Here is a 24,372-nt window from a genome sequence, read left to right on the forward strand (position 1 = left end):
CCGTGGAGCTTAAACTTGGTTCTTAAAGTTCTTCAGGGTGTTCCGTTTGAACCCCTTCATTCCCCTTCATTCCACAGCTTTTATCTTGGAAAGTTTTGTTTTTGATGGCTATTTCCTCGGCTCGAAGAGTCTCTGAGTTATCGGCCTTACATTGTGATTCTCCTTATCTGATCTTTCATTCAGATAAGGTAGTTCTGCGTACTAAACCTGGGTTTTTACCTAAGGTTGTTTCTAACAGGAATATCAATCAAGAGATTGTTGTTCCATCATTATGTCCTAATCCTTCTTCAAAGAAGGAACGTCTTTTGCATAATCTTGACGTGGTCCGTGCTCTGAAGTTCTACTTACAGGCAACTAAAGATTTTAGACAAACTTCTTCTCTGTTTGTCGTTTACTCTGGACAGAGGAGAGGTCAAAAGGCTTCGGCTACCTCTCTCTCTTTTTGGCTTCGTAGCATAATACGTTAAGCCTATGAGACTGCTGGACAGCAGCCTCCTGAAAGAATTACAGCTCATTCCACTAGAGCTGTGGCTTCCACCTGGGCCTTTAAGAATGAGGCCTCTGTTGAACAGATTTGCAAGGCTGCAACTTGGTCTTCACTTCATACTTTTTCCAAATTTTACAAATTTGACACTCGCTTCTTCGGAGGCTGGTTTTGGGAGAAAGGTTCTACAGGCAGTGGTTCCTTCTGTTTAATGTTCCTGCCTTGTCCCTCCCATCATCCGTGTACTTAGCTTTGGTATTGGTATCCCATAAGTAATGGATGACCCGTGGACTGAACACACTTAACAAGAGAAAACATAATTTATGCTTACCTGATAAATTTATTTCTCTTGTAGTGTGTTCAGTCCACGGCCCGCCCTGTCTTTTTTTTGAGGCAGGTTCTAAATTTTAAAATTATAACTCCAGTCACCACTGCACCTTATAGTTTCTCCTTTCTCGTCTTGTTTCGGTCGAATGACTGGATATGACATGTGAGGGGAGGAGCTATATAGCAGCTCTGCTTGGGTGATCCTCTTGCAACTTCCTGTTGGGAAGGAGAATATATCCCATAAGTAATGGATGACCCGTGGACTGAACACACTACAAGAGAAATAAATTTATCAGGTAAGCATAAATTATGTTTTTCTCCATCCCCTATATTTAAGAAGATGTTTCCCATAGCGGACTCTATCAAGGAGTCTTAGCAAACAGTACCCAAGGTGGAAGGGGCAATTTCCACTCTGGCTAAGAGGACTACTATCCTCATAGAGGATAGTTGTGCTTTTAAGGATCCTATGGACAACAAATTGGAGGGGTTACTCAAAAAGATGTATGTACACCAGGGTATACAGTGGCAACCTGCAGTGTGCATTGCTACCATCACTAGTGTGGCGGCATACTGGTTTGATGCGTTGTCTAATTCTATTAGGACAGACACTCCCCTTGAAGAGATCCAGGATAGGATAAAGGCCCTTAAGTTGGCCAATTCCTTTATTTCGGATGCTTCCCTACTGTTATTAAACTGGGAGCAAAGATATTGGGTTTTGCTGTGTTAGCCCGCATAGCTTTATGGTTAAAATCTTGGTCTGCGGATGTGTCTTCTAAGTCTAAACTTTTTAACGATTCCTTACAAGGGAAAGACCTTGTTTGGACCGAGTTTGACGGAAATAATTTCTGACATTATGGGAGGAAAGGGCCGTTTCCTCTCTTGGGATAAGAGAAACAAACAATAGGGACGTCAGAGTAATTTTCGTTCCTTTCGAAATTTCAAGGGAAATCCTTCCACTTCCTATTCCAAGCAGGAGCAGTCCAAACCTTCCTGGAGACCCAATCAGTCTTGGAACAAGGGAAAACAATCCAAAAAGCCTGCTTTTGAATCAGACAGCATGAAGGGCCTGCCTCGATCCAGGACCAGATCTTGTGGGGGGCAGACTTTCCTTCTTCACTCAGGCTTGGGTTCGAGATGTTCAGGATCCCTGGGCGGTGGACATCGTGTCCCAGGGATACAAGCTAGAGTTCAAGAACTTTCCTCCCGGGGGCAGGTTTCTGCTTTCAAGATTATCTGTAGACCAGACAAAAAGAGAGGCGTTCTTACACTGTGTACGGGACCTCTCTGACCTGGGAGTGATAGTTCCTGTTCCGATGCAGGAAAGGGGTCTGGGGTTCTATTCCAATCTGTTTGTGGTTCCCAAAAAGGAGGGAACCTTCAGACCAATTTTAGACCTCAAGAGTCTGAACAAATTCCTCAGAGTACCGTCCTTCCAGATGGAAACTATTCATTCCATTCTTCCTTTGATCCAAGAGGGCCAATTTATGAGAACCATGGATTTAAAGGACGCGTACCTGCATGTTCCCATCCACAGGGACCATTACAAGTTTCTAAGGTTTGCATTTCTAGACAAACCCTTCCAGTTCGTGGCTCTTCCATTCGGCCTTGCCACAGCTCCCAGAATTTTCTCAAAGGTTCTGGGATCCCTATGCTCCGATTGCGAGGCATTTTAGTGGCGCCTTATATGGATGACATTCTGGTCCAGGCACCATCCTTTCAACAAGCAAGATCCCACATGGTAATGTTGTTATCTTTCCTGCGATCTCACGGATGGAAGGTAAATTTGAAAAAGAGTTCCTTAGTTTCAAATACAAGGGTAATTTTCTTGGGAACCATAATAGATTCCTTATCAATGAAAATGTTTCTGACAGAAGTCAGGAAATCAAAGATTTTCGATTCTTGCCTTACGCTTCAGTCCTCCCCCCGGCCATCAGTGGCTCAGTGCATGGAGGTAATCGTTCTGATGGTAGCGGCAATTGACATCATCCCGTTCGCCCGTTTCCACCTCAGACCTCTGCAGTTAAACATGCTCAGTCAGTGGAACAGAGATTATGCGGATCTGTCTCCGGGAATACAGCTAGAGCAGGAGACAAGGGTTTCTCTTCTTTGGTGGTTGTCTCAGGATCATCTCTCCCAGGGAACCTGCTTTCACAGACCCTCTTGGGTGATTGTGACAACAGACGCCAGTCTTCTGGGATGGGGAGCAGTCTGGGGCTCTCTAAAGGCTCAGGGAACCTGGACTCAGTCAGTGTCTGTTCTGCCCATAAACATTCTGGAGCTGAGAGCAATCTTCAATGCTCTTGTGGCATGGCCCCAGTTAACCTCGGCCCGGTTCATCAGATTCCAGTCGGACAACATAACTTCTGTGGCTTACATCAACCATCAGGGAGGGACGCGGAGTTCCTTGGCCATGACAGAGGTAGCCAAGATAATTCAGTGGGCAGAGACCCACAATTGCTGTCTGTCGGCGATCCATAGCCCAGGAGTGGACAACTGGGAAGCTGACTTCCTGAGCAGGCAGACCTTTCACCCGGGGGAGTGGGAACTCCATCCGAAAGTGTTTTCCAGTCTGATTCTCAAATGGGGTCAGCTGGAATTGGATCTCATGGCATCTCGACAGAATGCCAAGCTTCCGAGGTACGGGTCGAGGTGAAGGGACCCTCAGGCTGTACTGATAGACGCCCTGGCAGTACCTTGGAATTTCAGTCTTGCATACCTATTTCCTCCGTTCGCTCTTCTACCTTGGGTCATTGCTCAACTCAAGCAAGAGAGGGCGTCGGTGATCCTCATTGCACCAGCTTGACCTCGCAGGATTTGGTATGCAGATCTGGTGGACATGTCATCTTTTCCACCTTGGAGACTTTCGTTGAGGAAGGACCTTCTACTTCAAGGGCCCTTCCTTCATCAAAATCTAGTTTCTCTGAAGCTGACTGCTTGGAGATTGAACGCTTATTTTAATCCAAGCCGGGCTTTTCAGAATCGGTCATTGAGACCATGATTCAGGCTCGTAAACCTGTGACTATAAAGATTTACCATAAGATATGGTGTAAATATCTGTATTGGTGTGAATCCAAAGGCTACGCTTGGAGTAGAGTTAGGATTCCTAGAATTCTGACCTTTCTCCAAGAAGGTTTGGAGAAGGGATTATTGGCAAGTTCCCTAAAGGGGCAAATATCTGCCTTGTCTTTTTTGTTACATAAACGTCTGGCAGACGTATCGGACGTTCAATCTTTTGTCAGGCCTTGGTCAGGTCAGACCTGTGTTCAAACTCCCTGGAGTCTTAATTTAGTTCTTAAGGTTCTTCAAGGGGCTATCTTGGAAAGTTTTGTTCCTTGTTGCTATTTCATCTGCTCGTAGAGTGTCAGAGCTCTCGGCATTACAGTATGAGTCTCCTTACCTTATTTTTCATTAGGATAAGGTAGTTTTCTCCAACATAGGTGTGTCCGGTCCACGGCGTCATCCTTACTTGTGGGATATTCTCTTCCCCAACAGGAAATGGCAAAGAGCCCAGCAAAGCTGGTCACATGATCCCTCCTAGGCTCCGCCTACCCCAGTCATTCTCTTTGCCGTTGTACAGGCAACATCTCCACGGAGATGGCTTAGAGTTTTTTAGTGTTTAACTGTAGTTTTTATTATTCAATCAAGAGTTTGTTATTTTAAAATAGTGCTGGTATGTACTATTTACTCAGAAACAGAAAAGAGATGAAGATTTCTGTTTGTATGAGGAAAATGATTTTAGCAACCGTCACTAAAATCCATGGCTGTTCCACACAGGACTGTTGAGAGCAATTAACTTCAGTTGGGGGAACAGTGAGCAGTCTCTTGCTGCTTGAGGTATGACACATTCTAACAAGACGATGTAATGCTGGAAGCTGTCATTTTCCCTATGGGATCCGGTAAGCCATGTTTATTACGATCGTAAATAAGGGCTTCACAAGGGCTTATTAAGACTGTAGACTTTTTCTGGGCTAAATCGATTCATTATTAACACATATTTAGCCTTGAGGAATCATTTTATTTGGGTATTTTGATATAATAATATAGGCAGAGCCTCATTTTCGCGCCGGTGTTGCGCACTTGTTTTTGAGAGGCATGGCATGCAGTCGCATGTGAGAGGAGCTCTGATACTTAGAAAAGACTTTCTGAAGGCGTCATTTGGTATCGTATTCCCCTTTGGGCTTGGTTGGGTCTCAGCAAAGCAGATACCAGGGACTGTAAAGGGGTTAAAGTTCAAAACGGCTCCGGTTCCGTTATTTTAAGGGTTAAAGCTTCCAAATTTGGTGTGCAATACTTTTAAGGCTTTAAGACACTGTGGTGAAAATTTGGTGAATTTTGAACAATTCCTTCATGTTTTTTTCGCAATTGCAGTAATAAAGTGTGTTCAGTTTAAAATTTAAAGTGACAGTAACGGTTTTATTTTAAAACGTTTTTTGTACTTTGTTATCAAGTTTATGCCTGTTTAACATGTCTGAACTACCAGATAGACTGTGTTCTGAATGTGGGGAAGCCAGAATTCCTATTCATTTAAATAAATGTGATTTATGTGACAATGACAATGATGCCCAAGATGATTCCTCAAGTGAGGGGAGTAAGCATGGTACTGCATCATTCCCTCCTTCGTCTACACGAGTCTTGCCCACTCAGGAGGCCCCTAGTACATCTAGCGCGCCAATACTCCTTACTATGCAACAATTAACGGCTGTAATGGATAATTCTGTCAAAAACATTTTAGCCAAAATGAACACTTATCAGCGTAAGCGCGACTGCTCTGTTTTAGATACTGAAGAGCATGACGACGCTGATAATAATGTTTCTGAAGGGCCCCTAACTCAGTCTGATGGGGCCAGGGAGGTTTTGTCTGAGGGAGAAATTACTGATTCAGGGAACATTTCTCAACATGCTGAACCTGATGTGATTACATTTAAATTTAAGTTGGAACATCTCCGCATTCTGCTTAAGGAGGTATTATCCACTCTGGATGATTGTGACAAGTTGGTCATCCCAGAGAAACTATGTAAAATGGACAAGTTCCTAGAGGTGCCGGGGCTCCCAGAAGCTTTTCCTATACCCAAGCGGGTGGCGGACATTGTTAATAAAGAATGGGAAAGGCCCGGTATTCCTTTCGTCCCTCCCCCCATATTTAAAAAATTGTTTCCTATGGTCGACCCCAGAAAGGACTTATGGCAGACAGTCCCCAAGGTCGAGGGAGCGGTTTCCACTTTAAACAAACGCACCACTATACCCATAGAGGATAGTTGTGCTTTCAAAGATCCTATGGATAAAAAATTAGAAGGTTTGCTTAAAAAGATGTTTGTTCAGCAGGGTTACCTTCTACAACCAATTTCATGCGTTGTCCCTGTCGCTACAGCCGCATGTTTCTGGTTCGATGAGCTGATAAAGGCGGTCGATAGTGATTCTCCTCCTTATGAGGAGATTATGGACAGAATCAATGCTCTCAAATTGGCTAATTCTTTTACCCTAGACGCCACTTTGCAATTGGCTAGGTTAGCGGCTAAGAATTCTGGGTTTGCTATTGTGGCGCGCAGAGCGCTTTGGTTGAAATCTTGGTCGGCTGATGCGTCTTCCAAGAACAAGCTACTTAACATTCCTTTCAAGGGGAAAACGCTGTTTGGCCCTGACTTGAAAGAGATTATCTCTGATATCACTGGGGGTAAGGGCCACGCCCTTCCTCAGGATCGGCCTTTCAAGGCAAAAAATAAACCTAATTTTCGTCCCTTTCGTAGAAACGGACCAGCCCAAAGTGCTACGTCCTCTAAGCAAGAGGGTAATACTTCTCAAGCCAAGCCAGCTTGGAGACCAATGCAAGGCTGGAACAAGGGAAAGCAGGCCAAGAAACCTGCCACTGCTACCAAGACAGCATGAAATGTTGGCCCCCGATCCGGGACCGGATCTGGTGGGGGGCAGACTCTCTCTCTTCGCTCAGGCTTGGGCAAGAGATGTTCTGGATCCTTGGGCGCTAGAAATAGTCTCCCAAGGTTATCTTCTGGAATTCAAGGGGCTTCCCCCAAGGGGGAGGTTCCACAGGTCTCAGTTGTCTTCAGACCACATAAAAAGACAGGCATTCTTACATTGTGTAGAAGACCTGTTAAAAATGGGAGTGATTCATCCTGTTCCATTAAGAGAACAAGGGATGGGGTTCTACTCCAATCTGTTCATAGTTCCCAAAAAAGAGGGAACGTTCAGACCAATCTTAGATCTCAAGATCTTAAACAAGTTTCTCAAGGTTCCATCGTTCAAGATGGAAACCATTCAAACTATTCTTCCTTCCATCCAGGAAGGTCAATTCATGACCACGGTGGATTTAAAGGATGCGTATCTACATATTCCTATCCACAAGGAACATCATCGGTTCCTAAGGTTCGCATTCCTGGACAAGCATTACCAGTTCGTGGCGCTTCCTTTCGGATTAGCCACTGCTCCAAGGATTTTCACAAAGGTACTAGGGTCCCTTCTAGCTGTGCTAAGACCAAGGGGCATTGCTGTAGTACCTTATTTGGACGACATTCTGATTCAAGCGTCGTCCCTTCCTCAAGCAAAGGCTCACACGGACATAGTCCTGGCCTTTCTCAGATCTCACGGATGGAAAGTGAACGTGGAAAAGAGTTCTCTATCTCCGTCAACAAGGGTTCCCTTCTTGGGAACAATAATAGACTCCTTAGAAATGAGGATATTTCTGACAGAGGCCAGAAAAACAAAGCTTCTAGACTCTTGTCGGATACTTCATTCCGTTCCTCTTCCTTCCATAGCTCAGTGCATGGAAGTGATCGGGTTGATGGTAGCGGCAATGGACATAGTTCCTTTTGCGCGCATTCATCTAAGACCATTACAACTGTGCATGCTCAGTCAGTGGAATGGGGATTATACAGACTTGTCTCCGAAGATACAAGTAAATCAGAGGACCAGAGACTCACTCCGTTGGTGGCTGTCCCTGGACAACCTGTCACAAGGGATGACATTCCGCAGACCAGAGTGGGTCATTGTCACGACCGACGCCAGTCTGATGGGCTGGGGCGCGGTCTGGGGATCCCTGAAAGCTCAGGGTCTTTGGTCTCGGGAAGAATCTCTTCTACCGATAAATATTCTGGAACTGAGAGCGATATTCAATGCTCTCAAGGCTTGGCCTCAGCTAGCGAGGGCCAAGTTCATACGGTTTCAATCAGACAACATGACAACTGTTGCGTACATCAACCATCAGGGGGGAACAAGGAGTTCCCTAGCGATGGAAGAAGTGACCAAAATCATTCTATGGGCGGAGTCTCACTCCTGCCACCTGTCCGCTATCCACATCCCAGGAGTGGAAAATTGGGAAGCGGATTTTCTGAGTCGTCAGACATTGCATCCGGGGGAGTGGGAACTCCATCCGGAAATCTTTGCCCAAGTCACTCAGCTGTGGGGCATTCCAGACATGGATCTGATGGCCTCTCGTCAGAACTTCAAAGTTCCTTGCTACGGGTCCAGATCCAGGGATCCCAAGGCGGCTCTAGTGGATGCACTAGTAGCACCTTGGACCTTCAAACTAGCTTATGTGTTCCCGCCGTTTCCTCTCATCCCCAGGCTGGTAGCCAGGATCAATCAGGAGAGGGTGTCGGTGATCTTGATAGCTCCTGCGTGGCCACGCAGGACTTGGTATGCAGATCTGGTGAATATGTCATCGGCTCCACCTTGGAAGCTATCTTTGAGACGAGACCTTCTTGTTCAGGGTCCGTTCGAACATCCGAACCTGGTTTCACTCCAACTGACTGCTTGGAGATTGAACGCTTGATCTTATCGAAGCGAGGGTTCTCAGATTCTGTTATCGATACTCTTGTTCAGGCCAGAAAGCCTGTAACTAGAAAGATTTACCACAAAATTTGGAAAAAATATATCTGTTGGTGTGAATCTAAAGGATTCCCTTGGGACAAGGTTAAGATTCCTAAGATTCTATCCTTCCTTCAAGAAGGATTGGAAAAAGGATTATCTGCAAGTTCCCTGAAGGGACAGATTTCTGCCTTGTCTGTGTTACTTCACAAAAAGCTGGCAGCTGTGCCAGATGTTCAAGCCTTTGTTCAGGCTCTGGTTAGAATTAAGCCTGTTTACAAACCTTTGACTCCTCCTTGGAGTCTCAATTTAGTTCTTTCAGTTCTTCAGGGGGTTCCGTTTGAACCCTTACATTCCGTTGATATTAAGTTATTATCTTGGAAAGTTTTGTTTTTAGTTGCAATTTCTTCTGCTAGAAGAGTTTCAGAATTATCTGCTCTGCAGTGTTCTCCTCCTTATCTGGTGTTCCATGCAGATAAGGTGGTTTTACGTACTAAACCTGGTTTTCTTCCAAAAGTTGTTTCTAACAAAAACATTAACCAGGAGATTATCGTACCTTCTCTGTGTCCGAAACCAGTTTCAAAGAAGGAACGTTTGTTGCACAATTTGGATGTTGTTCGCGCTCTAAAATTCTATTTAGAAGCTACAAAGGATTTTAGACAAACATCTTCCTTGTTTGTTGTTTATTCCGGTAAAAGGAGAGGTCAAAAAGCAACTTCTACCTCTCTCTCTTTTTGGATTAAAAGCATCATCAGATTGGCTTACGAGACTGCCGGACGGCAGCCTCCCGAAAGAATCACAGCTCATTCCACTAGGGCTGTGGCTTCCACATGGGCCTTCAAGAACGAGGCTTCTGTTGATCAGATATGTAGGGCAGCGACTTGGTCTTCACTGCACACTTTTACCAAATTTTACAAGTTTGATACTTTTGCTTCTTCTGAGGCTATTTTTGGGAGAAAGGTTTTGCAAACCGTGGTGCCTTCCATTTAGGTGACCTGATTTGCTCCCTCCCTTCATCCGTGTCCTAAAGCTTTGGTATTGGTTCCCACAAGTAAGGATGACGCCGTGGACCGGACACACCTATGTTGGAGAAAACAGAATTTATGTTTACCTGATAAATTACTTTCTCCAACGGTGTGTCCGGTCCACGGCCCGCCCTGGTTTTTTTAATCAGGTCTGATAATTTATTTTCTTTAACTACAGTCACCACGGTACCATATGGTTTCTCCTATGCAAATATTCCTCCTTAACGTCGGTCGAATGACTGGGGTAGGCGGAGCCTAGGAGGGATCATGTGACCAGCTTTGCTGGGCTCTTTGCCATTTCCTGTTGGGGAAGAGAATATCCCACAAGTAAGGATGACGCCGTGGACCGGACACACCGTTGGAGAAAGTAATTTATCAGGTAAACATAAATTCTGTTTTACGTACCAAGTTAGGGATTCTCTCTAAAGTAGTTTCTGACCGGAACATTAATCAGGAGATTGTTGTTCCTTCCTTGTGTCCTAATCCTTCTTCTCAGAAGGAACGGCTTTTGCACAATCTGGACGTGGTTCGTGCACTAAAATTCTATTTACAGGCGACTAAGGATTTTCATCAGTCTTCTGCTCTGTTTGTGGTATTTTCTGAGAAACATAAGAGACAGAAAGCTACGGCTACTTCTCTTTCTTTGTGGCTGAAGAGTATTATTCGCTTTGCCTATGAAACTGCTGGTCAGCAGCCTCCTGAGAGAGTTACGGCTCATTCTACGAGGGCTGTTTCCTCTTCCTGGGCTTTCAAAAATGAAGCTTCTGTGGAACAGATTTGCAAGGCTGCAACTTGGTCCTCTCTTCGCACTTTTTTTAAAATTCTACAAATTTGATACACTTGCCTCGGCTGAGGCCGCTTTTGAGAGAAAGGTTTTTCAAGCAGTGGTACCTCCTGTTTAGGTTCCCTGTCTTGTCCCTCCCTTATCATTTGTGTACTCTAGCTTGGCTATTGATTCCCAATAGTAATTAGATGATCCGTGGACTCATCGTGTCATTAGAAAGAAAACTAAATTTATGCTTACCTGATAAACTCAATTCTTTCTTGACACAATGAGTCCACGGCCCGCCCTGTTCTTTAGACAGGTTGTTGGTATGTTATAAACTTCAGAAACCTCTGCACCTTGTTGCTTCCTTTCTCTCCTTTACTTCAGTCGAATGACTGGGGTTGGAGGGAAGGGAGGTGACATTTAACAGCTTTGCTGTTGTGCTCTTTGCCGCCTCCTGCTGGGCAGGAGTGATGTTCCCAATAGTAATTAGATGATCCGTGGACTCATTGTGTCAAGAAAAAAATACATTTATCAGGTAAGCATAATTTTTTTTTTTTTTTAATGGATGTTGTAAGATTTTTGTTAACCCATAACTATTTTGAACGTGAGGGCAAATTTTATTTACATCTATGTGGAACAACCATGGGGCAAAATTTGCCCCACTAATAGGCAAATCTTTTTTTGGCCTTTATTGAATCACAAAATTTACACAAGCTTAAAAATATATATATATATATATATATATATATATATATATATATATATATATATATATATATATATATATATATATATATATATATATATATATATATATATATATATAGGTGGCCCTCGTTTTACAATGGTTCAATTTACACCGTTTCAGAATAACAACCTTTTTTTCCAGTCATGTGACTGCTATTGAAAAGCATTGAGAAGCAGTGCATTTATTAAAATAGCCAGTAGGTGGAGCTGTCCGCTTGTGTTGCAGCAAAGCCAAGCAAGCTGAAATGAATCAGTTTAACCAGACCTGAGCTATCCAGCAGATTTCAAAGGAACAAGATCTTCCTGTCTATAAATCAGTCCAGAATGGAATGCATAGAAAGAACTGTTTGCAGAAAAATGCAAGTGAAGTCTGTGTTGTGTGATTATTTTATTAGGTTTATAATGCGGTTTAGCAAATGTTTTTGTTCATTTAACTTAGTTTAATTATATATTCTGTGTTGTGTGATTATTTTATTAGGTTTATAATGCTGTTTAGCATTTAAAGTCTTAATTTCAAAGCTTTAAAAATAATGTATTAAGTGTTACTTATGACAATTTTGAGAGGGGCCTGGAACCTATCTCCCTCAATTCCCATTGACTTACATTATAAACTGGGTTTCAATTTACAACGGTTTCGATTTACAACCATTCCTTCTGGAACCTAACCCCGGCGTAAACTGAGGGCTACCTGTATATATATATATAAATATATATATATATATATATATATATATATATATATATATATATATATATATATATATATATATATATATATATGTGTGTATATATATATATATATATATATATGTGTGTGTATATATATATATATATATATATATATATATATATATATATATATATTATCAATACCTGTTTATATGGATGAATATATATATATGTTTATTTATTTAAAAATAAAAAGTGGAAAATGGGCCTCAAATTGTTCTGAGGACCCCTCTCACAGAAGTACACATGGAGACACCTCCGTTCTTCAACTTCCTTCTGCAAACGCAAAGTTAAAACTTTGCCTCCTCTTGTGGACAGGAAAATAATTTCATGAGTAACGCCTTGTGGACTCTCGCCATGTTTATGAAAGAAAATAAAAAGAACATTTTCTTCTATGTGAATGTAAAATATTTACATTAAATACATAGTAAAAGACATTATTACATATTGAAAATTATTTAAAATTATTTTACCAGTTTTAAGGTATATGTACATAATTCTATATACTTATATAAACGCATAAATTCATATTTATATACATGTATGTGCAGCATAGCCCTTTCTAGTCAAACACCTTGTGATATATAATAAATACCTTATTAACCCTTATACTTTTTTAAATTTATTAATATAAATCATTTTATCAGAAACTGTATATATGAGTGTAACACTTTTCTATTAATAATGTACTTATGTTGTGTTTGGTGCACATTTTTATTACGCATTACATTACACTTTACAATAGGTCTTCAGTCTTGCTTATTGCAAGCTGCGCTAACATTAGTGCACCACTTGTAATCTAGCTCATAATTTGAAATTTATATTCACTTGGTCTGCAAAAGAAGTTCATTTTTTGATGTTTTAATACAAAAGCAATGGTTATTTTTAGGTCCATTTATTGTAAAACAGAAATTTCCCTTTTTACTTATTGGTCTACTAAAATAAATCAGATAAAATATCTCTATTTAGGTTTTCTTTATTTCAACTTATTGCCTTTTGGGTATTCTAATTTTAGATATTTATAGTAACAATATTGCCTTTATTCTTTAACAATATTTGTATTGGATCTTTTATACACTTTTTTTTTTACTTAGGCACCATTTAGATATACTTTTACTCATAATCACTATATATTAGTGTGTGAATATTTAGCCAGGTGTCTGATTAGTTATGTAAATTGTTCTGACCTCTACATTTTATGCTTTGTTTGTAACTGAAAGTCAAACAAGTGGCTGGTCATTGAGAATTCGATTTAATAAAAGTTTAAATGCCGTTTGCACTTGTGTTGATGTCACACCTTTATTAAACTGGATTCATTTAAACCAGCTTCTAGGCATAGTATACATTTTTGTATGTTGCTACATTGAAATTTGAGAATTGGCAGAACCAGTCTGGTCTCTAGAGAAGATCATTATCTTATTTAAAAATTAAATTCACCTGTAAATAAGATAGATCAAATCATAATGCATAACAAATTAATATATTCTAAACTGTTTTACAAACAATTTCCTTCCAAAGGCAGGGAGAGTCCACAACTTCATTCATAACTGTTGGGAATATCAACACCTGACCACCAGGAGGAGGCAAAGACACGCCAGCCAAAAGCTATAAATAGCCCTCCCACTGCCCCATCCCCCCAGTCATTCTTTGGCTTTCGTCACTAGAGGAGAATGGCAGAGAAGGTGCTTAGAAGATTAGAAGATAGTCACTTAATGGGAATGTTCCCTGCAAGAGAGGACTAAGGTATTGGAGTAGCCATGTAAATCTCTCAGTGAGAGTAATTGTGAAGGTTAGATCCATTATGTATCAGGGAACATTCTCTGTTAACATATGGATAATTAGCTACCCTTCAAAAATCAGCGTAGACGAGTTACACTGCTTCTCCTTTGTCTTAACCAAGTCACTTTCAGGGGGGATACCTGTCACACCTTGGGCAGCTGTGTGCTTGCTCCGCAGTGAGATTCCTGGGGGTAAGACCCTTTATTTATTATGGAAATAGGTGTTCTCATAGGGATGCAGCAAGAGAGCTCACAGTGTGGGTGTTTAAATATTTCCCTTGAGGGATCTGAGGAAAATTATACTCCAGTGCCAGAATTTTTATTTTTTGATGCAGGTGGGGACATAACTCTTTTGCGGAATACTTGTGAGGGTTGATGGCGGGTCTGGGGCCTTTTCTAGACCAATGGCAGACTGAGGCTTGATATTTCTATCTGCACAATCTTTACTTGCACGCTTAAGTCCGGTTGTGGGGGTGGAGTTATATCGCATCCCATGTGACCGGGTTCTCTTCCTCCTGCCGGTGCTTACAAGGAGTCTGTGGCGCATCTAACAATTCTCATTGCATCAGGGAGAGTCCAGTCCGATTAAGACTATCTAGCCTGTGTCTTTAGGAGGCGGCAAGCAACCCAGCCTACTGCAGGGTAGAGGTGCATTTTTATAAATGTTTTTTTTCGGACTACGGTCCTTATTTGACATAACGGTTGGGGAATCACTTTCCTACAGTTATGGAGGACTCTAATGTTATCCTCTCTGAGGGTTCTTCAGTTGAAATTAATATCAATAATAAATGCCTTTATTGTGAGGAGGCCATTGTATGTCTGCTCCATCTGTCTTGGGGTTGTTTTTAAATCCAGTAAGGAATCTAAGATTACTATCTCTTCCGAGAAATGAACCCACTCTGAGCCTTCTACTGCTCAGGAGTCTGTTCTCCAGGGGATGCCTCTCCTCTCCCCTCAACCCGGATTTATTCCTATCTCACAAGCAGTCCCTTGCGACCAGCCTTTACCTCCTACTGGGGGTAACTATTTTCCTGCAGATTCTTCTTCACAATTGCAATCTGCTGTAACGGCGGCCCTAAACAATTTACCTATTTGTGGGAAACACAAGAGAAATGTAAAGCATAGTCCTGCAGATTTGGGGGACATTTCTTCCATTCAATCAGAGTTGTCTAACCTATCTCACATTTCTGAGGATGACCTAACGTCTGTAGCGTCAGAAGGTGAAATATCAGATGCAGAGACTTCTGAGGTTAAGACTCCTGCTTCTGCGGAGTCTAGGTTCAGATTTAAAATTGAACATCTGTTTCCTTTTGAAGGAGGTTTTAGCCACCTTGGAGGTTCCAGAAGCTAAGCTTATGGAAGAACCCATGAGCCCTAAACTTGACAGGGTCTATGAAGATAGGAAAGCCCCCGAGACCTTTCCAGTCCCAGTTCGCATGGCGAGCATTATTACCACTAAATGGGAGAAGATTGGATCTCCTTTCTCTCCCTCGTCTACTTTTAAAAAGTTGTTCTCGGTTCCTGACTCTCACTTGGAACTGTGGAGTTCTGTTGCGAAGGTAGACGGAGCAATTTCTACTCTAGCTAAGCCCACTACCATTCTGTTGGAAGATAGCGCTTCCTTTAGGGACCCGATGGAAAGTTACTTAAGGACAATGTTCCAACATATGTGTTTCCTTTTTCAACGGGTGGCTGCGAAGGCTGCTGTTGTGGGCGCAGCCTCTTACTGGTGTGACTCCTTATCGGAACTAATTGAAGTTGAGTCCCCCTTAGAAGATATTAAGGACAGAATCAAGGCTCCTAGAATAGCCAATTCCTTTATCTATGATGCTAATATGCAGATTGTTCACCTGAATGCTAAGTCCTCAGGTTTTGCGATCTGCTAACCTTTACCTTTAACAAACACAGGTAAGTGTGGTCTAGATAAAATGCAGACATGTTTTGTGTGCACGCGCACTTGGTCACTGCCAGTTCGCACTACACTTTGGATTTTTTGTGTGTGGAGTAGACACACCTGTTGCAGTATTGTACACTCAGCACCTGAAGGACACAGTTACACCCACTCTCCATTGTGCCGTAAGTTACTGGACAAACCTACACTTCATGTGCAGGACTGGTGAGCACCCCACAGAATCCTTTTGTGAAACTGTATAAAATCACATCTACTGTCAGCAAAACCACTTCAAGCACAGGAATAAACCTGTACAAAGAGAACCTATTTTCACTCTTAGACATACTAAGACAAAAAAGATTGTATAGAAGACGATCTATGTCAAACAGGCAGAAGAAGGAAACTTTACTCAGGTCTTAAAATATATTCCTATACATCAAAAAAGATAGATTGAAAACAAATCATCTTAATGTCCCAAAATCATTAAAGATTTGACATCGGACAAAAAAACAGATACAACAGACTTGTCACCATAATGTCCCAAACACAGACTTAACAGATTAAGGAGAAACCTGAATGAATCACTGACCCTTATATAGTGATTACTAAACAAGCTCACCATGGATACAAGATAAAAATCTATGAAGAAGAAATCCCTTCCCAGAAATTATTCTCAAGGAGAAAATAAATTAAACGGACATGAAAACCAAACTTTTTCTTTCATGATTAAGATAAAGAATACAATTTCAAACAACTTTCCAATGTACTTCAATTATTTATTTAATTTGCTTCTTTCTCTTGTTATCCTTTTGCTGAAATGTTTATCTAGGCAAGTTCAGGTGCAACAGATAACCTAGGTTCTAGCTGTTGATTGGTGGCTGCATATACAGTGGGGCAAAAAAGTATTTAGTCAGCCACCAATTGTGCAAGTTCTCCCACTTAAGAAGATGAGAGAGGCCTGTAATTTTCATTATAGGTATACCTCAACTATGAGAGACAAAATGTGGAAACAAATCCAGACAATCACATTGTCTGATTTGCAAATAATTTATTTGCAAATTATGGTGGAAAATAAGTATTTGGTCAATATCAAAAGTTCATCTCTTTGTTATATATCCTTTGTTGGCAATGACAGAGGTCAAACATTTTCTGTAAGTCTTCACAAGGTTGTCACACACTGTTGCTGGTATGTTGGCCCATTCCTGTATGCAGATCTCCTCTAGAGCAGTGATGTTTTGGGGCTGTTGCTGGGCAACACAGACTTTCAACTCCCTCCAAAGGTTTTCTATGGGGTTGAGATCTGGAGACTGGCTAGGCCACTCCAGGACCTTGAAATGCTTCTTACAAAGCCACTCCTTTGTTGCCCGGGCGGTGTGTTTGGGATCATTGTGATGCTGAAAGACCCAGCCACGTTTCATCTTCAATGCCCTTGCTGATGGAAGGAGGTTTGCACTCAAAATCTCACGATGCATGGCCCCATTCATTCTTTCATGTACACGGATCAGTCGTCCTGTTCACTTTGCAGAGAAAAAGCCCCAAAGCATGATGTTGCCACCCCCATGCTTCACAGTAGGTATGGTGTTCTTTGGTTGCAACTCAGCATTCTCTCTTCTCCAAACATGACGAGTTGTGTTTCTACCAAAAGTTCTACTTTAGTTTCATCTGACCAATGACCATATGACATTCTCCCAATCCGCTTCTGGATCATCCAAATGCTCTCTAGCATACTTCAGACGGGCCGGACATGTACTGGCTTAAGCAGGGGGACACGTCTGGCACTGCAGGATCTGAGTCCCTGGCGGCGTAGTGTGTTACTGATGGTAGTCTTTGTTACGTTGGTCACAGCTCTCTGCAGGTCATTCACTAGGTCCCCCCGTGTGGTTCTGGGATGTTTGCTCACCGTACTTGTGATCATTTTGACCCCATGGGGTGAGATCTTGCGTGGAGCCCCAGATCGAGGGAGAATATCAGTGGTCTTGTATGTCTTCCATTTTCTAATTATTGCTCCCACAGTTGATTTCTTCACACCAAGCTGCTTGCCTATTGCAGATTCAGTCTTCCCAGCCTGGTGCAGGTCTACAATTTTGTTTCTGGTGTCCTTCGACAGCTCTTTGGTCTTCACCATAGTGGAGTTTGGAGTGTGACTGTTTCAAACAGGTGCCATTAATACAGGTAATGAGTGGAGGACAGAGGAGCCTCTTAACCCCTTAATGATAACAGTACTTTTCCATTTTCTGTCCGTTTGTGACAAAGGCTATTTTTACATTTTTGCGGTGTTTGTGTTTAGCTGTAATTTTCCTCTTACTCATTTACTGTACCCACGCATATTATATACCGTTTTTCTCGCCATTAAATGGACTTTCTAAAGATACCATTATTTTCATCATATCTTATAATTTACTATAATTTTTATTATAAAATATGAGGAAAAAATGAAAAAAAAACCTTTTTCTAACTTTTAGCCCCAAAATCTGTTGCACATCTGCAACCACCAAAAAACACCCATGCTAAATAGTTTCTAAATTTTGTCCTGAGTTTAGAAATACCCAATGTTTACATGTTCTTTGCTTTTTGTGCAAGTTATATGGCTATAAATACAAGTAGCACTTTCCCTGAATATCCCTTGACATGTATATATTTTTTTTAGAAGACATCCCAAAGTATGGATCTAGGCCCATTTTGGTATATTTCATGCCACCATTTCACCGCCAAATGCGATCAAATACAAAAAATCATTCACTTTTTCACAAATTTTTTCACAAACTTTCGGTTTCTCACTGAAATTATTTACAAACAGCTTGTGCAATTATGACATAAATGGTTGTAAATGCTTCTCTGGGATCCCCTTTGTTCAGAAATAGCAGACATATATGGCTTTGGCGTTGCTTTTTGGTAATTAGAAGGCTGTTAAATGCCTCTGCGCACTACACGTGTGTTATGTCCAGCAGTGCAGGGGTTAATCAGGGAGCTTGTAGGGAATGTGTAGGGTTAATTTTAGCTTTAGTGTAGTGTAGTAGACAACCCAAAGTATTGATCTAGGCCCATTTTGGTATATTTCTTGCCACCATTTCACCGCCAAATGTGATCAAATAAAAATAAATTGTTTCCTTTTTCACAATCTTTAGGTTTCTCACTGAAATTATTTACAAACAGCTTGTGCAATTATGGCACAAATGGTTGTAAATGCTTCTCTGCGATCCCCTTTGTTCAGAAATAGCTGACATATGTGGCTTTGGTGTTGCTTTTGATAATTAGAAGGCCGCTAAATGCCGCTGTGCATCACACGTGTATTATGGCTAGCAGTGAAGGGGTTAATTAGGTAGCTTGTAGGGAGTTTGCAGGGTTAATTTTAGCTTTAGTGTAGACATCAGCCTCCCACCTGAAACATCAGACCCCCTGATCCCTCCCAAACAGCCCTCTTCCCTCCCCCACCCCACAATTGTTCCCGCCATCTTAAGTACTGGCAGAAAGTCTGCCAGTACTAATATAAAAGGTATATATATATTTTTTTTAATAGCATATTTACATATGCTGCTATGTAGAATCCCCCCTTAGCCCCCAATATCATGGATCCCCCATCAAACAGTTATCTAACCCTCCCCCTCTAGCCTAATGGGCGCCATCTTGGGTACTGGCAGCTGTCTGCCAGTACCCAGTTAAGTAAAAAAAAAAAAGATTCTTTAATTTTAAGCTACTTTCTGTAGTGTAGCTACCCCCCCACCCCCCTCCCAGAACCCTTTGATTACTTTATAAATAAAATTCCACCCCCCCCCCTTTTCTCCCAATGTATTATTTTACTTTTCTGTAGGGTAGCGGTTCCCAACTGCTCCTGCCCCATGCACGCGTCTGCCCGCCACCCCCGTGCACGTGTGCGCCCCCGGGTACTCCCGCCTCCAATCCTGCCCCCCTCCACATGATCACGGGCCCATTGCAGGCCGCCCACCCGCCTCCCTGTTTTGCTCCCACCCACCAACGATGCTCCGGTGCAGAGAGGGCCACAGATTGTCTCTCTCTGCATCGGAGGCTTGTAAAGGGGTATTGCAGGATGCATCCATATCGAGGCATCACTGCAATACCCTCAGAGCTGCTGGAAGCGATCGCAATCGCTTCCAGCACTCTGTTAGACAACTGACATACCAGGTACGTCTATTGTCATTAACTGCTTGTTAATGCATGACGTACCTGGTACGTCAGTTTTCATTAAGGGGTTAAAGAAGAAGATACAGGTCTGTGAGAGCCAGAAATCTTGCTTGTTTGTAGGTGACCAAATACTTATTTTCCACCATAATTTGCAAATAAATTCTTTCCAAATCAGACAATGTGATTGTCTGGATTTGTTTCCACATTTTGTCTCTCATAGTAGAGGTATACCTATGATGAAAATTACAGGCCTCTCTCATCTTCTTAAGTGGGAGAACTTGCACAATTGGTGGCTGACTAAATACTTTTTTGCCCCACTGTATAAACTGATTGTCATTGGCTCACCCATGTGTTCCGTTAGAAACCAGTAGTGCATTGCTGCTCCTTCAACAAATGATACCAAGAGAATAAAACAGATTAGATAATAGAAGTAAATTAGAAAGTTGTTTAAAATTGTATTCTCTATCTGAATCATGAAAGCAATGTTTTGGGTTTCATGTCCCTTTAAATCTTCAGAAACTGATGCAGTATAAAATAAGGGATAATTACACAGAACTGCCACAAGATGGCACCAAAGATCATAGAATCCCAGAAAATCTGATGAAAGGAATTAGCTACATTTCTTTCACAAATATAGAACATAAATCAGCCCCATAATTAAAGCAGTGAACACTGAACTATAGGCTAAAATGGAAAACAGATAGACAGTGTAGGCATAAAACACAACCGGCTCTTATTGTATATCCACAAGTTGTAGACTGTCAGCGCAGCAGGAAAACACTTCCTCCTAACTGCTCAGCAGGGACGGATAACCGCACACGCCACGCATGTATTTCCTTGTCAATTACCTCCAGCTCGCCAACACACGAGGTGCAGAGGAAGGAATCGCCACATAAAAACATGGCAACCGTCACTAAGAGAGCAGACATACGATTCTGAGGTGGGAAAATTCCGGCTCCACCATTGACCCAAGTTCAGGGCACTACCCATATATCCATAACTAATAAAGGCATCTGCTCTATGGATTAAGCAAGTTAGGGTAGAATTTTAACAAAACACTGACTAGCGATAGCATAAAGTAAAAGACCACCGCTTAGTGATCTTGTCCCATACCTAACAGGAGTGCTGCTCTGCTTTCCCCTTAGTAAGGAAATACCAGCATGTAATAACTGCATTAACAGTAACCAAAAGGCTCTTTCTACTCACAGAAAGTGCCACCCGGGACCTAATTACTTTTGACACAAGGAATTCGTAAAGTACAGGAACAAGAAAAACATACCCTTGTTAGCCTACTGGCCTCCTATAGAGAATGGTATGATAAACTATGAACTTCACCCCACATATTGTGTGAAAGTGCAAAGCTGATTCCGTCCTGCATACTCAAAAAAAAAAAAGTTTGATTTTAATGGCGGCTACAAAGTGCGTGGAATTGCGCCACTGAGAAAGCCACGGTCAGGGACAAAGAATTTAAGGCATCTGTCCAAAAAAATAAAACCTTACCCCCACTCAAATATATGGCAGGACTAACCTGGTCACTTTCAGGTATGTCAGCTTCATACGACTTCTGGCAGGGACCTGAGATGAAAGGAAAGCAGAGTAAATGTAACCCTGGTTGCCGGTTGGGGGTTAGCATAGATTTGCTGGAGGGTTAATAGGGACTACCCCACGACCTCCAGCAGCTAACAGCTACCAATACTCTTACTCAAGAGAATGATATGGACACCACATTGCCCCAGTCCTGTCTTGAAGGGAAACTACCCATTAAAGGACTTATTCAATATTTTCTTCAGAGCACCATCTTCGCACATCCTCCTTGATGTACAAGGCAAAGAATGACTTGGGGATTATGGGAAGGGGGAGGATACTTGAAGCTTTGCTGGGATGTCTTTGCCTCCTCCTGGTGGCCAGGAGCTGAATTCCCAACAGTAATTGATTGGACTTGTGGACTCTCCGTGCCATTGGAAAGAAATCATATTTTAGTTGTGCATAGAAATAAAACACTTGCAATTTTAAAAAATGAATTACTCATTCTATTACTAAATGGAGTGACATGATCTGGGTAACAGTCCCAGTTTTCCCATATACATTTTGCATTGGCTTTTTCAAAGGGAGCCCTCTGTCCATTGCAGTTAGTATAGTTGGAATCCTTTGCAAGCCATACACTCTCTACTGACAATAGCAAAACTATTAAGTGGACACCAGGTACTATTTTCGCGGCTGCCTAGAACTTTAGTATTTGTTGAGCTGTGCCATGTTATGGTGTTGTTAGCTAACATACATTAATCCCCCTACCCCAAAAATGACATGCTGTAACAAGCACCCACATAAAGCATCACACAGCCATCTGAAGAATTATTGGGCTTATAAAAAATATTTACTGAAACAGTATTAATGTTCTTTATAAACATTATAAAGTCTTGTTTGTTTTTAGTGATAGTGTCAATTATATCTTATATTTTGGTAAGATGATCTGTGCATCAGTCATGTCTGCAAATATTTACTTGGTGCTTATGTTACACAAAGTTAAATAAGTGAAACTAAAGCATTCTGAAATAGAATTATCATTAACATAGGCTTTTTCTTTTTCAGACATTATGTCACCTGTGTCCTAAACTACATTGATTGTTTTACAGATTATGTTTCTTGGCCTCTCTGAGGAATCTGGAGCTGCACATGTTCAGGTAGAATATATTTTATCAACTGTATCCCTATTAATCTGCGCTTATATTTGTTAATGTTTGTTGTTCTATGAGAGGTTTTGCAAGCAGAAAAAGAAATAATAATTATACTGTGCAGATGAATTTTCCAAACTTGCCCAGAATATACTTTAAGTAATTTATTTTCTAGAAGGTCATCAATTAAAAGCTGTTGAAATAAATGATAAGATAGATGTGCAAAGACAAAAAAAACGTCATCACCTTAGTATGGAAGCTTTGAGGAAAGTAAACTGTTTGTGGTATGATATAAACCCTTCTTATGTTATGTTTTCTTTCATGTAATTGGCAAGAGTCCATGAGCTAGTGACGTATGAGATATACAATCCTACCAGGAAGGGCAAAGTTTCCCAAATCTCAAAATGCCTATCAATACACCCCTCACCACACCCACAATTCAGTTTTACAAACTTTGCCTCCTATGGAGGTGGTGAAGTAAGTTTGTGCTAAGATTTCTACGTTGACATGCGCTTCTCAGCATTTTGAAGCCCGATTCCTCTGAGTACAGCGAATGTCAGAGGGACGTAGAGAGTATCACCTATTGAATGCAATGATTTTCCTAACGGGGGTCTTTTTCATGGGTTCTCTGTTATCGGTCGTAGAGATTCATCTCATACCTCCCTTTTCAGATAGACGATATACTCTCATATACCATTACCTCTACCGATAACTGTTTCAGTACTGGCTTGGCTATCTGCTATATGTGGATGGGTGTCTTTGGGTAAGTATGTTTTTATTTCTTAAGACACCTCAGCTATGGTTTGGAACTTTATGCATTTATATAAAGTTCTAAATATATGTATTGTACTTATATTTGCCATGAGTCAGGTTCATGTATTTCCTTTTGCAGATTGTGAGTTTCATATTTGGGAAAGTTAATATTGAGAAATATTTTTCTTACCTGGGGTTTAGTCTTTTTTTCATTTGACTACTTGTTGAAATTGCGGGCTGTCTTAGGCTCGTGGGTGCGCTTAATGCTACAGTTTATTGCGTCATTCTTGATGCAAATTGTTTTTTGGCGCGAAGAGCACGTCCGTTGACACAAGTTTGTCATTTCCGGCATCATACTTGACGCAGGGGTTCACACAGGGTTGCGTCGCTAGTGACTCGAGTGTGTCATTTCCGGACATAGTTGGCACCAAATTTTTTTTCAGTTACGTTGTGCGTCATACTTGGCGCCCAATTTTTTTCATTTATTGCCCCATTGCTTTTGCCTCTCGCCTTTTGCTATGTCAGAGGGCTATGCTATTTGCTTTTTTTTCATTCCTGAAACTGTTATATAAGGAAATTGATAATTTTGCTTTATATGTTGTTTTTTCTTTTACATTTTGCAAGATGTCTCAATCTGATCCTGCCTCAGAAGTATCTGCTGGAACTTTGCTGCCTGACATCGGTTCTACCAAAGCTAAGTGCATTTGTTGTAAAATTGTGGAGATTATATCTCCAAATGTAATTTGTAATAGTTGTCATGATAAACTTTTACATGCAGATAGAGTTTCCATCTGTAATAATACATTGCCGGTTGCAGTTCCCTCAATTTCTAATGTACATGATATACCTATGAATTTTAAAGAATTTGTTACTGATTCTATTCAGAAGGCTTTGTCTGCATTTCCACCTTCTAATAAGCGTAAGAGGTCTTTTAAAACTTCTGATAAAATTGTTGAAATTTCAAATGACCGACAGCATAATTAATTATCCACCTCTGATGAGGATCTATCTGATTCAGAAGATCCTTCCTCAGACATTGACACTGACAAATCTACTTATTTATTTAAAATAGAGTATATGCGTTCTTTGTTAAAAGAAATGTTAATTACTTTGGATATTGAGGAAGCTAGTCCTCTTGATATTAAAACCAGTAAACGTTTAAGTGCTGTTTTTAAACCTACTGTGGTTACTCCAGAGGTTTTTCCTATTCCTGATTCTATTTCTGACATGATTTCTAAG

The 24,372-nt window shown here is 41.3% G+C and overlaps 1 protein-coding gene across 4 annotated transcripts in view; it reads left to right on the forward strand.

Moving 5' to 3' along the window:
• AKAP11 (A-kinase anchoring protein 11) overlaps positions 1-24,372 on the forward strand; it is a 323,323-nt gene that overhangs the window by 100,251 nt on the left and 198,700 nt on the right. For all 4 annotated transcript variants that reach the window (XM_053707970.1, XM_053707974.1, XM_053707972.1 and 1 more), the window contains exon 4: positions 22,342-22,389. In XM_053707970.1, the coding sequence (XP_053563945.1) occupies positions 22,342-22,389 (48 nt within the window). The remainder of the gene's footprint in view (positions 1-22,341; positions 22,390-24,372) is intronic.

This window comes from Bombina bombina, chromosome 3 (genome assembly GCF_027579735.1).
Source record: "Bombina bombina isolate aBomBom1 chromosome 3, aBomBom1.pri, whole genome shotgun sequence".
In the NCBI taxonomy this organism is placed as follows: domain Eukaryota; kingdom Metazoa; phylum Chordata; class Amphibia; order Anura; family Bombinatoridae; genus Bombina; species Bombina bombina.